Here is a 12,263-nt window from a genome sequence, read left to right on the forward strand (position 1 = left end):
CCGAGTCCAGAAAACACCTCTCGCCATGGGCGGGCACACACAAGAAACCCACAGTATATATTTAAATGGCTTTATTAAAATTACATGCCCTAGTCTAGTGCAGAGTATATGAATAGATGTAACATTAAAACCATTAAAAAGGTGGCAATGTAAGCAATTAACAAACAATATATTAAACAGAATTGCAGCATTTTTAATGGTATTTATGAAATGCAAGCATTGAATGATAAAAACCAACCTTTGGTAATCATCCCCTCCTTCTAGCTAAATAAGCCTTCATTTCCAAAGACCCCCTCTTGGTTTCAGGGGTGACCTTTAACCCACATGCCTCTGTTGGATAACAGAATTGTTCCCAATCAGTCAATGTGCGTCAAGAAAGTGCATTGAGAAATCTAGATTGATGCACTGCTAAGATGAGAAATGTGCAGATAAAGGCAATCACTGGAGATCTGTGCACCACACAGCTCATTGAAGACCCTAAAACAGAGGAAGAGGCCTCTGCCTGAAAATGTGTCTGTACTAGATTTAAATACCCCACTTTGATTATTATGAAAGGGCCAGGCCTTGTGAAGCATGATGTAAAATCCAAGAATTGGCACATGAATTCTGTTGCACATCCATTGAAAAACACCACACTTAATACATCAAATGAACACATGTACATGGGCGCAACTCATGCACTATCAACCTATTGTAACGCAAATGTTATATGTTTTACATGTGTACCTAACACTAACTGAACCATGAGTTTATAAATGCAGAGTGTGCGCCTGAATACATGCACATGTGAAACGCAACGAGGCACATAAGCAGAAAGCGCAAAGCACGCGGCGTCCCCTGCTCTGTCTGGTGATGGTGCTGTGCAATGTTACTTTCAGGTTTGGTGGGTGTGTGCCTCAAGCTTCTCTCAGGTGTGGTATTAGTGTGCCCGAGGCAGCTCCGGGTGTAGTGGGGCTGTACGTATGTAGGTATATGGTATTTGTACAGCACAAACCTAGCCAAAAGGCAGCAGAGCACTGTACTGGCTCCAAGACAATCACAGAGTCATCAAGGATTGCGGACCGCAGACGGCGACTGCATTGTGACGTAGTGTCCGTAAAGAGGTGCGTCTTCAGCTCTTTCCTGAATTGAAACAGGTTGGGGCAGTTCTGGTGGATACGGGAGGTTGTTCCAGATCCTGGGTGCACAGATGGGAAAACCCTGCTTTTCTGTGTTATATTTTTCACACGTTTTAGTCTTCAGTCGGATGGTTTCCTCGCTGCAGCTGCAGGAGTCAGTGTGAGCTCGTTTGCAAGATAAGCGGGGGTGCTGCTCATGAGGTTTGTAAATATTGCAGCTAGTTTTGAAGATGGGTGGGTCAAGAAGGGGGGCTGATGAAGCTCCATCAGGATGGGGTGATGTAATCATATTTCTTCAGACCCTGGATGAGACGTACTACCAGCATTTAGGAAGCCCTTAAAGGGTACCAGTGTGGAGTCTGGCAGGGCAATACCACCATTGAGGTGGAAGAGCAGGAGGGCTTGAACAGCAGTCTTAAAATCACTCTCTGGAAGAGACAGTTTCACTTTCTTTTAAAGCGAGACCTGGTACCTGGCTATATTTGGGATTTTTTTTTTTTTTGGTAGCGTAGCTTGCGCAAGAGATTGGTGTCTAGGGTTAATCCAAGTGATATGGCATTAAGTGAAAGTTGTGGTTCGAATCCGTCAAAGGTCATATCTTTGATCCACACTTGTACTATATTTTGGTTGTTTTTTCGTGGCCAATACCAGTAATTCTGTCTGGTTTGGGCTGAGTTTCTGTTAAGCACTGGACACCGAGCTCTGGAAGATGTGCGGGTAGTATTTGGGCCATAGGATGTCTGAAGCAGAAGTGACTTTCAAGCAGAAAAGTGCATCTTTAGAACATTGAAGAATCTTAACACTTATATCCATGAATTGAGCACCCAGTGGCTCCATGGGGGAGCTGAAGATGGCAGGAGACAGAATAGACCTCTGGGGACTGCACAGGTGCTGGGCGCCTTTTCTTACCTGGACGCGCTCTAGTGATCAAACTGGTGTGAGTTGAAAGGTAGGAGGTGACCCAGTGAAGGATGTTGCCAGTGACTCCCATTCAGGACTCCGGGGTGTCATGAGACTGGATGAAAGACTGTGTGAAAGGCAGTTGAGAGGTCCAGCAATATCAGGAGGGAGGGGGTACCTTTACCTCCTGGCTTTGTCTACGATGTGGTGGCCACCGCTGCTCTCAGGTGCGATACTGCTAAGGCAGGTGCTGCTCTCAGGTGTAGTATCGGTCTGGTCGAGGCTGCTCTCAGGTGCTGTCAGGGACTCATAGAGGCTAAGCTGGTGTCTGGCAATGGTGGCTTGGCACTGCTGCTTTCAGGTTTGCTGGTTGCATGTTTGAGGATGCTCAAAGGTGTGATGGTGGCTTGTTTGAGGCGGATCTCAGAAGTGGTGGGGATGAGCCAGAGCGTGCTATAGGCTGTTTTTATTTTTGATGATTTACCCAAGGAAGACATGTTCCTGAGATCAGTACAGGTTGGGTAGTCGGATGACCCATCACGACTTCAAGAGTGGTTGACTATTTTGCCCTCACAATGGCAATGAGACGTGGTGTCGGTGTCTCCGTGACTGTCCTCAGATATAGGGCTAGTGTGATCGAAGAAGATCTCAGGCTTAGCAGTGGTGTGCCTCAGATCACCTCACTCAAAGTTTAGGGATGGTGTGCCACAGGCCTGGTGGGTGTTGGCGTGTTTCAAGAAGGCAGATAAAGTAGCTCTGGTGTAAGGGACTGAGCTCATTAAAAAGTTTGGTTGCAAAGTACCTGGAGTCACTGAAAGGTTCAGTTACAGTGTGCCTGAGGTCACTTAAAAGTTTGGTTGCAAAGTGCCTGAGGTCACTGAAAGGATTGGTTGAAGAGAGCCTGACATTCCTAAAAGGTTTAGATGCAGTGTGTCTGACGTCACTGGAAGGTTTGGTTGTAGTGTACCTGAAGTCACGGAAAGGTTTGGTTTCAGTGTGTCTATGTCACTGAAAGTTAGGTTGCACTGTGCCTGATGTCTCTGAAAGGTCTAGTTGCAGTGTGCCTGAAGTCACTGAAAGGTTTGGTTGCAATGTGCCGGAATCCTTGAAAGGTTTGGTTGCAGTGTGCCTGAAGTCACTGAAAGGTTTGGTTGCAATGTGCCGGAATCCTTGAAAGGTTTGGTTGCAGAGAGCCTGATGTCACTGAAAGGTTTGTTGCAGTGTTTCTGAAGTCACTGAAAAGTTTGGTTGCTATGTACCTGAAGTCAATGAATGAATGAATCAATGAATCAATCAATCAGGATTCCTAAAGCGCAGCTAATCACCCGACATAGTTTCAAGGAGCTTGCAGGTTCTGGAGGCTCATTCAAACAGCAAGGTCTTGAGGGCCCTTCGGAGTTTCGGAAGTGAGGTGATGGTCCAGAGTTGCATGGGGAAGCAGTTCAATGGGGTCACTGAAAGGTTTGGCTGCAGTGTCTGACGTTACTGAAAGGTGTGGTTGCAGTGTGCCTGAAGTCACTGAAATGTTTGGTTGCAAGCTGCCTGTGAGAAAAGGACTCTTTTTGACAAGGTTACCCCCCACTGTTTGCTTGATGCATGATGCAGCCTAGAAAGTGTAGTGTCCAAGGTCCCTGCTAACCAGGTTCCCTGGGCCAGAGCTCTTTACCTAATACTGTTGTGATGCATTGGCACAATTGGAGACACCTTTAGTTGCCACCATAAGTCCCTAGTAAATGGCACTTAGGTGCCCAGGGCAGGAGGTATTAAGGGTACGGCCCTGAGGGAAGCAGCACTGATTGGCCCACCCTCTAGGGCCATGCATTCAAGTGCGCCCAGCACTGCCATTGCAGGCTGAGTGACCTGATGCAAACCTAAAATGTAAATTGAACAAGTCACACTCCCTGTGTGCCCTGCCCATTACATAATGCATACATTATGGGTAAGTCACCCCTCTGACAGGCCTTCTAGCCCTAAAGCATGGTGCACCATACTGTATGTGAGGGCATCGATGCATGAACTCTATGCCCACAGTGTGTCCTTGCCAAACCGTGGGCATAGTGAGTAGACACAGCAGTCATTTTAATGCATGTGCTGGACAGTGGATATCATGAGTTTCACAGCTACATGATGGCCACTCTGAACCCTGGCTTGTTTGGTATCAAACAACTCAGAATGATTAATCCAAACTGGTGCCAGTATTGAATTTATTCCTAAATGTACCCAGGGGTCACCTTAGAGGTGCCCCCTGCAATAGCTAACTACCCTGGCATGGTTGCTGACTGGTTCTAACCAGCCTGCCACTGTCAGACAGCCAATGTACAACCTTGGAGTGAGGGATTCTTCTCTCTGAGTTGCAGACAAAGCCCTTCCTGGATGGTGGTGCTAACACCCCCTCCCTCAGGAATGTGCACTGCCCTGGCGGTGAGCTTCAAAGGGCTTACCGCCTTTGAAACCCGACCCCCAGGCCTGCTGCTAGCAGCAGATGGCTGCCCCCATAGCAAACCCCTGCTTTTGGTGGGAGCAACAGCAGGAAACTACACAAAGGGTAGGAGGAGTGGCCCCACCTGGCATGCACCACCCCTTAGGTGTTGCCTGCAAGGTGAACACTTATTTTCCTCCATCTTGGATGGAAGGAAAATAGCCAATCAGGTATAGGGAAATTACCCTCCCCACTGGAAGTGGTCACTTAGTGGTGTAGCCACCCTAAGGTAGATGACCCATTGGTCACTACAAGGTTCCCCCTAAAACGTCCACTAAATACAGTATTCAGTGGATAAAAGAAGACCAGCGCCAAGAAGATCTGAAGCACTTAAACTGTGGACCTGCTGCACCAAAGAAAAGGCACCAAACCCTGCCTGCTGCACCCAGGACCCAACATTCGCCGCTGAGGAGCTGCTGGACAAATGGACAACTCTACAAAAACCCCAGAAGACCTGCTTGCATCATAAATCACCAGATAACTCCCTCCACAGTGGAGGCACCACTCTAAAACTACAAGAAACCAACAAGCCAATGATGGTCACTTGACTGACCAGCCACTAAACTCCTGAACTGAAAGCCACATCTGGACCAAACTACATAACAACGATCGCAAGGACAAACCCTGCAGTGTGGCAAGTTTGGTTTCACTGCACCCTTCAGTGGCCAAACTGTGCCAATACCCTGGCTATTGGTCAGCTGATTTCGGACATCCAGCAAAACAGCCCGCCTGTCGAGGGACTTTAGGAACTCACTGGCCCTCCCACCAGAGTGCCCCCGTTGTCCTGTAACCGACCCTTGAATCAACTTACCTCCTGCTCCTGAGGGCATCCTTGCGCACAGCTCCTGGCTCATCGATTCACTCTGCACCCAGCCGCACTGTGCCCTGAAGAACCTGCTGTGCCCTAAGGGTCCCCCACCCCTTGCGACCTCAACACTCCAGGGGGACCCCAAGGATCCAACATTAAACTTATCTGGTCAGTGCTTTTCCAAATGGTCCCCGGCAGTGGCCCTGCACCAGCTCCAAAGAATTTCTTCTGCTGCTCCCGCTGGAACCAGGGGCCACCCAAACTTCTCCAGATTGCAGAGTGTACCCATCAACGACCTCGACCAACCTGCAAAAGAAGAACTTAGTAAAGCAACTGTGCGATTTAATATGTATTTTTAAAGGTGACCCTCCATTGATTCCTATGGTGCATAATTTCGCATGAAAAGACTATTTTTATTAAGCTAAAAAAAAAAATATCTTGAAAAGTACTTACCCAATTCTGATGATCTTGGTCTTGAAACGTGAAGTATTTTTATAAATTTGTCTCGAGTTATTCTTTTGAGTGTGTGAGTTGCAAGATTGATTCTGTGAGTACCACAAATGCTTTGCACTTCTACAATATTGACCTAACTGCTCAACCAAGCTACCTTAAAAACTAGAGCATTAGGTGATCTAGTTTGTACCCCTGTAAACCAATGTGTGGTTGCCTGGACCCCTTGCACAGTGTGCCTAGCTATGCAAACTACATAGAGGGACAGCCTCCTACACTGCCTGAAGTCACTAAAAGATTTGGTTGCAGTGTGCCTGAGATCACTGAAAGGGTTGATTGCAGTGTGCCTGAAGAGATTGAAACGTCTGAATGCATTGTGCCTGAAGTCATTGAGATGTCTGGTTGTATTGCGTCTGAAGTCATTGAAAGGTTTAGTTGCAGTGCATCTAAGGTCACTGAAATGTTTGGTTTCAATGTGCCTGAAGTCACTGAAAGGTTTGGTTGCAGCGCACCTGAAGTCACTAAAGTTTTTGGTTACAGTGTGTGATGTCACTGAAAGGTTTGGTTGTAGTGTGCCTTGAGTCAGCGAAAGGTTTGGTTGCACTGCACCTGAAGTGATTGAAAGGTCTGGTTTCAGTGCACCTGAGATTACTGAAAGTTTCGTTGCAATGTGCCTGTAGTCATTGAAAGGTTTGGTTGCAGTGCGCTTGAACTCACTGAAAGGTTTGGTTGCACAGTGCCGGAAGTCATTGAAAGGTTTGGTTGAGTGCGTCTAAGGTCACTGAAAAGTTTGGTTGCAGTGCGTCTAAGGTCACTGAAAGGTTTGGTTGCAGTGTGTCTGATGACACTGAAAGGTGTGGGTGCACAGTGCCTGAAGTCACTGAAAGGTTTGGTTGCAGTGTGTTTATGTCAGTGAAAGGTTTGGTTGCAGAGTGCCTGAAGTCACTGAAAGGTGTGGGTGCCCAGTGCCTGAAGTCATGGAAAGGTTTGGTTGCAGAGAACCTGATGTCACTCTTGTTGTTAAATAGTGATGTGCTGGAGGCAGACATGCTGTATTTACCCTGCTCTTCTGCTTCACACACAGGTGGACTTCTCCAACGTGCTGGCCGAGCCCGGCTCCTTCCACAGCTTCGACAAGGTCTGGACCTGGAGTGACATCCTCTTCGAGGCCACCAAGCTCTGGTGTTACCGCGTCATCTCGCTGCTCTGCGCCGTCCCTGTATCTCTGCTCAGCGGCTTCCTCTTCGCCTTCGTGGGCTGCATGCACATCTGGTGAGCCAAGTCCCTTGCCTTCCCCCTTCTTTTATTAAAGTCCATTTCCACAACTTTGGGGCTGAAGCGCTGATTAATGACGTTTTTCAGGAAACAGATTTTTTTAAGCTTTTATAAATGTGAAGGACACACCCACTATTTTTTTTGCAGTTTTATATAGTGTGAACTCAACCCAAAGGTATTGGAGATCTTTACATGAGCACCAGTTACATTAGTCAAGGACATATTAATTTTTGGTAGGGCGGGGAGATTGAGGGCCCAATGTAGATTTTTTTGGGCGGGTTACTCCATCACGACGGTGACCGATATCCAGTCGGCCAAAATATAAATCCCATGGGAAATAATGGGATTTATATTTCGGCAGACAGGATATCCATCAAAATATAAATCGGGCCCTAAGTGTTTTCCCAGAATCACAGGATGTTAATCCGATGTCGAGACTTGAACCTGGTTCCCCAGTTCTAAAGCCGGCACCTCTGGCCGTTACGCCAGATCCTCTTCCTGCTTAGCCAACCATTTTGTCATTGGCACAAGAATCAGCTTTGAATTTATGATCCAGTTTAATGTCTTTCATGCCCTCTTTGGTCAGGTCAATGACAGTGACAGACACACTGGTCCAAATTCTATATGTGTTAATATCTAATATTCAGGGACAGTGACGTGTGCTTTCAATATTGTTAAACAGCAGCAGCTCACTAGTAATACTGCAAATAATCTGTGAGACACCCTCCCATTTCTCATATGTGAGGTCCTGTTTTGATCGTAAAGAAGCTTTTTATAGATGTTGCATGAAATGTAAACATGCTAGTAAACCACAGAGGGTAACCCAAAAACCCGATCGGGCTGGGTAGGGGATAATTACATACAACAGTGCCCTAACGGGGGAAAACAAATTGTTTATATATCATAAAACAACATAGGTGAAAACAAACAAACTATTCATACAAATATAATATTCATTTAATTACTTATACATAAATATCAATTTAATATATTCATCCTATATGGACAGCCCATCTGATAAAACAACACACCAAAGGACAGGTAGTGTGAGAAAAGGTGCTCGTGATAAATAGAAAGAAGAATAATACATATTCCAATGGATCAAAAACCTATACAAGAAACATTAAAAAGGTTGGTTGGTTCTTTTCTGTTTGCTGCATTAAATCCATTCCAAATCCTCATGGAGTCCAAATCAATTGTTTCAATCCTCCAAAGATACTATGCAGAAACCAATCCAGACTATGATATATCCGTCGACGTTTCGAACCCTCTATATCTTGGGCCAAATCCCAGCTCCACAATGGGTCTTGTTCAGGACTAGTACGATGGGAGTAAACATAGCATTTGTCTGAAAAATGTCTGTAATAGACTCTCACACATCACCCACATTAAAATTACTTAAAGGAAAGGGGTATTTAAATAAATCTATTCAAGAATTACTCAAGGTCATCAGGACAAGACTCTTTGCAGAACAGAGCTGGGTCTGTCCGAGGGTCCCCCGAGAAGCTGTGGCCCTGGGCCAGAGTCCACTTTGCCCATGCCTTAAAACGCCCTGAAATGAACAACATCACCTGTGGGAAGAAGCAGCCACCCACAGTCCTTGCAGGTCTGCGTAAGATCTTTTCCATCCAGAAACCTGCAGTGGCACTGCCCTTTTACCCCCTAGTATCTGAGGAGATGAGGATATGGGTGCAGGATGAGCATCGTGGATGGGGGACAAAGTCAGGACGCAGCACTTGATAATAAGGTTACGGGGTCTCTGGGGTCCTTCAGGGGATGCAGACGTTTGTGCCGCGTTTATTTTGCCAGCAGATATTTTGCTGCATGCACTGCAGTGCCTAATAAAATAGTGCTGCAGTTGGAGGTGGCGAGATGCCCATGGGCAGGGTGGACAAGGGGTGCAATGGAGGGGGCATCCCCGTTAAAAAAAAATTTAAAAAACGAAAAATGGCAGCCACCGCGGGCAAACACCGACATTGAGAGTTTGCCCTGTGGTGAAATGTCTGCAAATCACTGGCTCCTGGCAGAAGCCAGTGCACAATTCAAAGTGCCTAGAACTATGAATAAAGGGTTTTGGAGCAAGAGCACCAGGATCAAAGCGGAAACTGACCAGGGGACATATTACAGAATGTGGCGCATTATCCTTGCTTGCACGGGTGCACCTTTCAAAAGGGGCACCCTGCGCAAACAAGGAGAGGGCGCCGCATTATATTGGATGCACTGTCTCCAGGGCAGCCACAGAGTCATGCTGCCCTGGCAGCAGCGAATTCAAGTGAAATATGGCGCGGGTTTGAAGCAGCCGCACCATGTTTCACTGTGCGGCTACCTGCACTTTTAAGAGGGATTAGAGCTCCCCTTGCAGGCGGGTGCAGTGACCACACCCGCTTGCAAGGGGATGTCCATAGGACCCCCTGTATTACTCCAGAGGGCTGCCATCAGGGGGCGCACTGACAGTGCGCCACCTTTAAGGTGGGGCACTGTCAGTGCACCTCCTGAAAGCTTCTTTGCCTCTGTGCCCGCATCTATAATACGGCGTGGGCACAGAGATTGCCTCATTTGCATGGGGCCCACACACACACCCCAGCGCAAATGTGAGAACACCCTCTGATGAAAGCAATGGCGATATATGTGCTCCAGCGCTATCTGTATTACAGAAGGGGCCGCACAAGCGCCTGCTGCACTGTCTGTTGTACCAAAGTGCCCGGCGGTGCGCAAAGTGAGTGCTAACATGCGCTGCACCCGCGGCCCCTGGTATTATATTCTGACAAGTAGCCTGGAGCCCTTTGCCCGAATAGTCAGAGCCCCAAGCAAAGCGATCCTTTGCCATTGGGGCACTCCACCTCCCCTAGCCAGGATATATTTTTGCCCCCCTTTTATTGCAGTCTGGCGCCCTAGTAGCTCCCTATAACAGCCTGAATGTAGCACCCCCACTTTATAGCAAGAAGTCACTCATGAGGGAAGATACAGACCCCGCCATCTCTGCAATATCTCACTCTAGCGTCGAGAGACAAACCCAACCATCTGCTCTTCAGGAAACAATTAAAATACTCCAGTTTATGTGCTGAGCCCCCACATACAGCAATGTGGAGGGAGGAAAGGCATAACTCCAGCTGTGGGCTTCACCCCTCCAACCCTAGCGCCTAACTACTGCCACATGTCCTCTCAGCACGTGCGCTCCGCAGAGGCTAAATGCCACATACAACATGGTGAGAAATCCTTGTGCACAATGTTTTTATTCACTTAAAGGACACAGTGGCCTAGATGTACTTCAGTTCTGCACATGCACAAAGCGACGCAAAGTTTCACACATGTATTTACTTTCTCAGCAAAGAAACTCTTTGTGCTGCTTTCACTCAATCAAGGATTTACAAAGCGCAGCAACTCACCCGTGAGGGTCTCAAGGCACTGAAAAAGCAAGGAGAAGACAAGAGCAAGAGCCATACAGCAGCAGGGGGGCTGGGACCTGCCCAACGGGTCACGCTGAGGCCTCCATTGAGTAGGTCCTGGGAGGAAGGAGGGGAGTTGGGAGGCGGTGGGCGGACCAGGTGGGAGCCTGGAAATCATAGGGGGCATGCGCAGGGTAAAGCAAGGAAAAAGCAGTAAAAATGAGGGAAAAGCAAAGAGAAGGCGCAGTAAAAACAGAGAAAAGCAAGGAGAACGCAGTGAAAATGAGGGGAAAGCAAGGAGAAGGCATGCAAAAAACAGGGGCAAAAGCAAGGATAAATCAGTGAGAAGAAGAGAAAAGAAAGGAGAAGGCACTCAGAAAACAGGGGAAAAGCAAGAAGAAAGCATTCAAAAAACAAGGGAAAAGCAAGGAGAAGGCACTCAGAAAATGGGGGAAGACTAAGGAGAAAGCAATGAAAATGAGGGAAAAGCAAGGAGAATGCATAGAACAAAAAACAGGGAAAATGCGTGGAGAAAGCTCTGAAAACGAGGAAAAAGCAAGGAGAAGGCATACAAAAACCTGGGGGAGAAGCAAGGATAAATCAGTGAGAACAAGGGAAAATAAAGGAGAAGGCACTAAAAAAACAGGATAAAAGCAAAAAGAAAGCATCTAAAAATGAGGGAAAAGCAATGAGAAGGCCAACAAAAACTGGGGGGAACCGAGGAGAAAGCAGTGAGAGCAAAAGAAAAGCAAAGACTAGGCACTGAAACAACAAAGGAAAAGCAAGGAGAAGACAGTGAAAGAGGGAAAAACAAGGAGATTGCACACACAAAAAGCAGGGAAAGGGTGAAGAGAAACCTCTGAAAACGAGTGAAAAGCAAGGAGAAGGCACACGAATAACAGGGGGAAAGGGAAGGCGAATGTAGTAAGAACAGGGGGAATGCAAGGAGAGGGCACACAAAAAATGGGATAAAGCAAAGAGAAGACAGAAGCAAGAGTGAGGAGGCAGCACAGGGAGAGCTGGGCCTGGGACCTTTGTGTCACTTCATGTTACAGGGGCGTTACTGGGGCAAATTAGCATAAACCCCCAAAGGGTTTGACGCAAAGCCCTATCTACTAAAATAGCCAGACATGGATTTGCATCAAAAACTAACATCTCCTTGAAGCAGGTGTTAATAGGAGAAACTATGTTCACATCTAAAAAAAAACAATGAATTGCATGTGTGCTGCAGTGCCCAGCATCCCACCAATGCATGGGGTCCTTGATACTTTGACAAGACGCAGGAATGTGGACTGGAACTTTAGTCTTCCAGTACAAATGCGATGCTAGACATCACACACCCACCTCTGCATCCTGGTGCGAAGCGGAGGGTCACACAAGACAACCTATTTGTGCACCAGTACAAGGGATGAAACCATCAGCAGGCCAATTTAGGAGGATATTACTCTTTGCTGTTTGTTCATCCCTTGAGCAAATCAGCATACCAGATTTAGTTACTGCCCTGTCCCGCCCCGCACTGCATGAAAAATTAGTAACTCTGGCTCTATGAGTACTGGAGTTGCAAATTCAAACCTGCACCCTAGCTGGGGGTGCGGCACAAGGACGCTGGGGGATGCCAGGTATTTCTTCCACCTCCATGGGGCCCAGCAGATGCAAAATTACTCGTACACCAGCACTGGCAATGTGGCACAAGGGAGACGAACGCTGCCGGGTGGTCCTTTCACCTCGACTGGCTCAATAGATACAAGAGTATAGAGTTCACCCAAGCACCAGAGCTAGGAGTGCGGCACACGCATCTCAGAGGATCATGGATGGTCCTTGCACTCCCACTGTGCTAACTCCACCAG

The 12,263-nt window shown here is 47.3% G+C and overlaps 1 protein-coding gene across 1 annotated transcript in view; it reads left to right on the top strand.

Moving 5' to 3' along the window:
- LOC138260920 (caveolin-2-like) overlaps nt 1-12,263 on the top strand; it is a 46,961-nt gene that overhangs the window by 7,782 nt on the left and 26,916 nt on the right. The window contains exon 2 of the mRNA XM_069209434.1: nt 6,840-7,027. Coding sequence (XP_069065535.1) covers nt 6,840-7,027 — 188 coding nt within the window. The remainder of the gene's footprint in view (nt 1-6,839; nt 7,028-12,263) is intronic.

The sequence above is a fragment of the Pleurodeles waltl genome, chromosome 10, assembly GCF_031143425.1.
Source record: "Pleurodeles waltl isolate 20211129_DDA chromosome 10, aPleWal1.hap1.20221129, whole genome shotgun sequence".
NCBI classification, from domain to species: Eukaryota; Metazoa; Chordata; class Amphibia; order Caudata; family Salamandridae; genus Pleurodeles; species Pleurodeles waltl.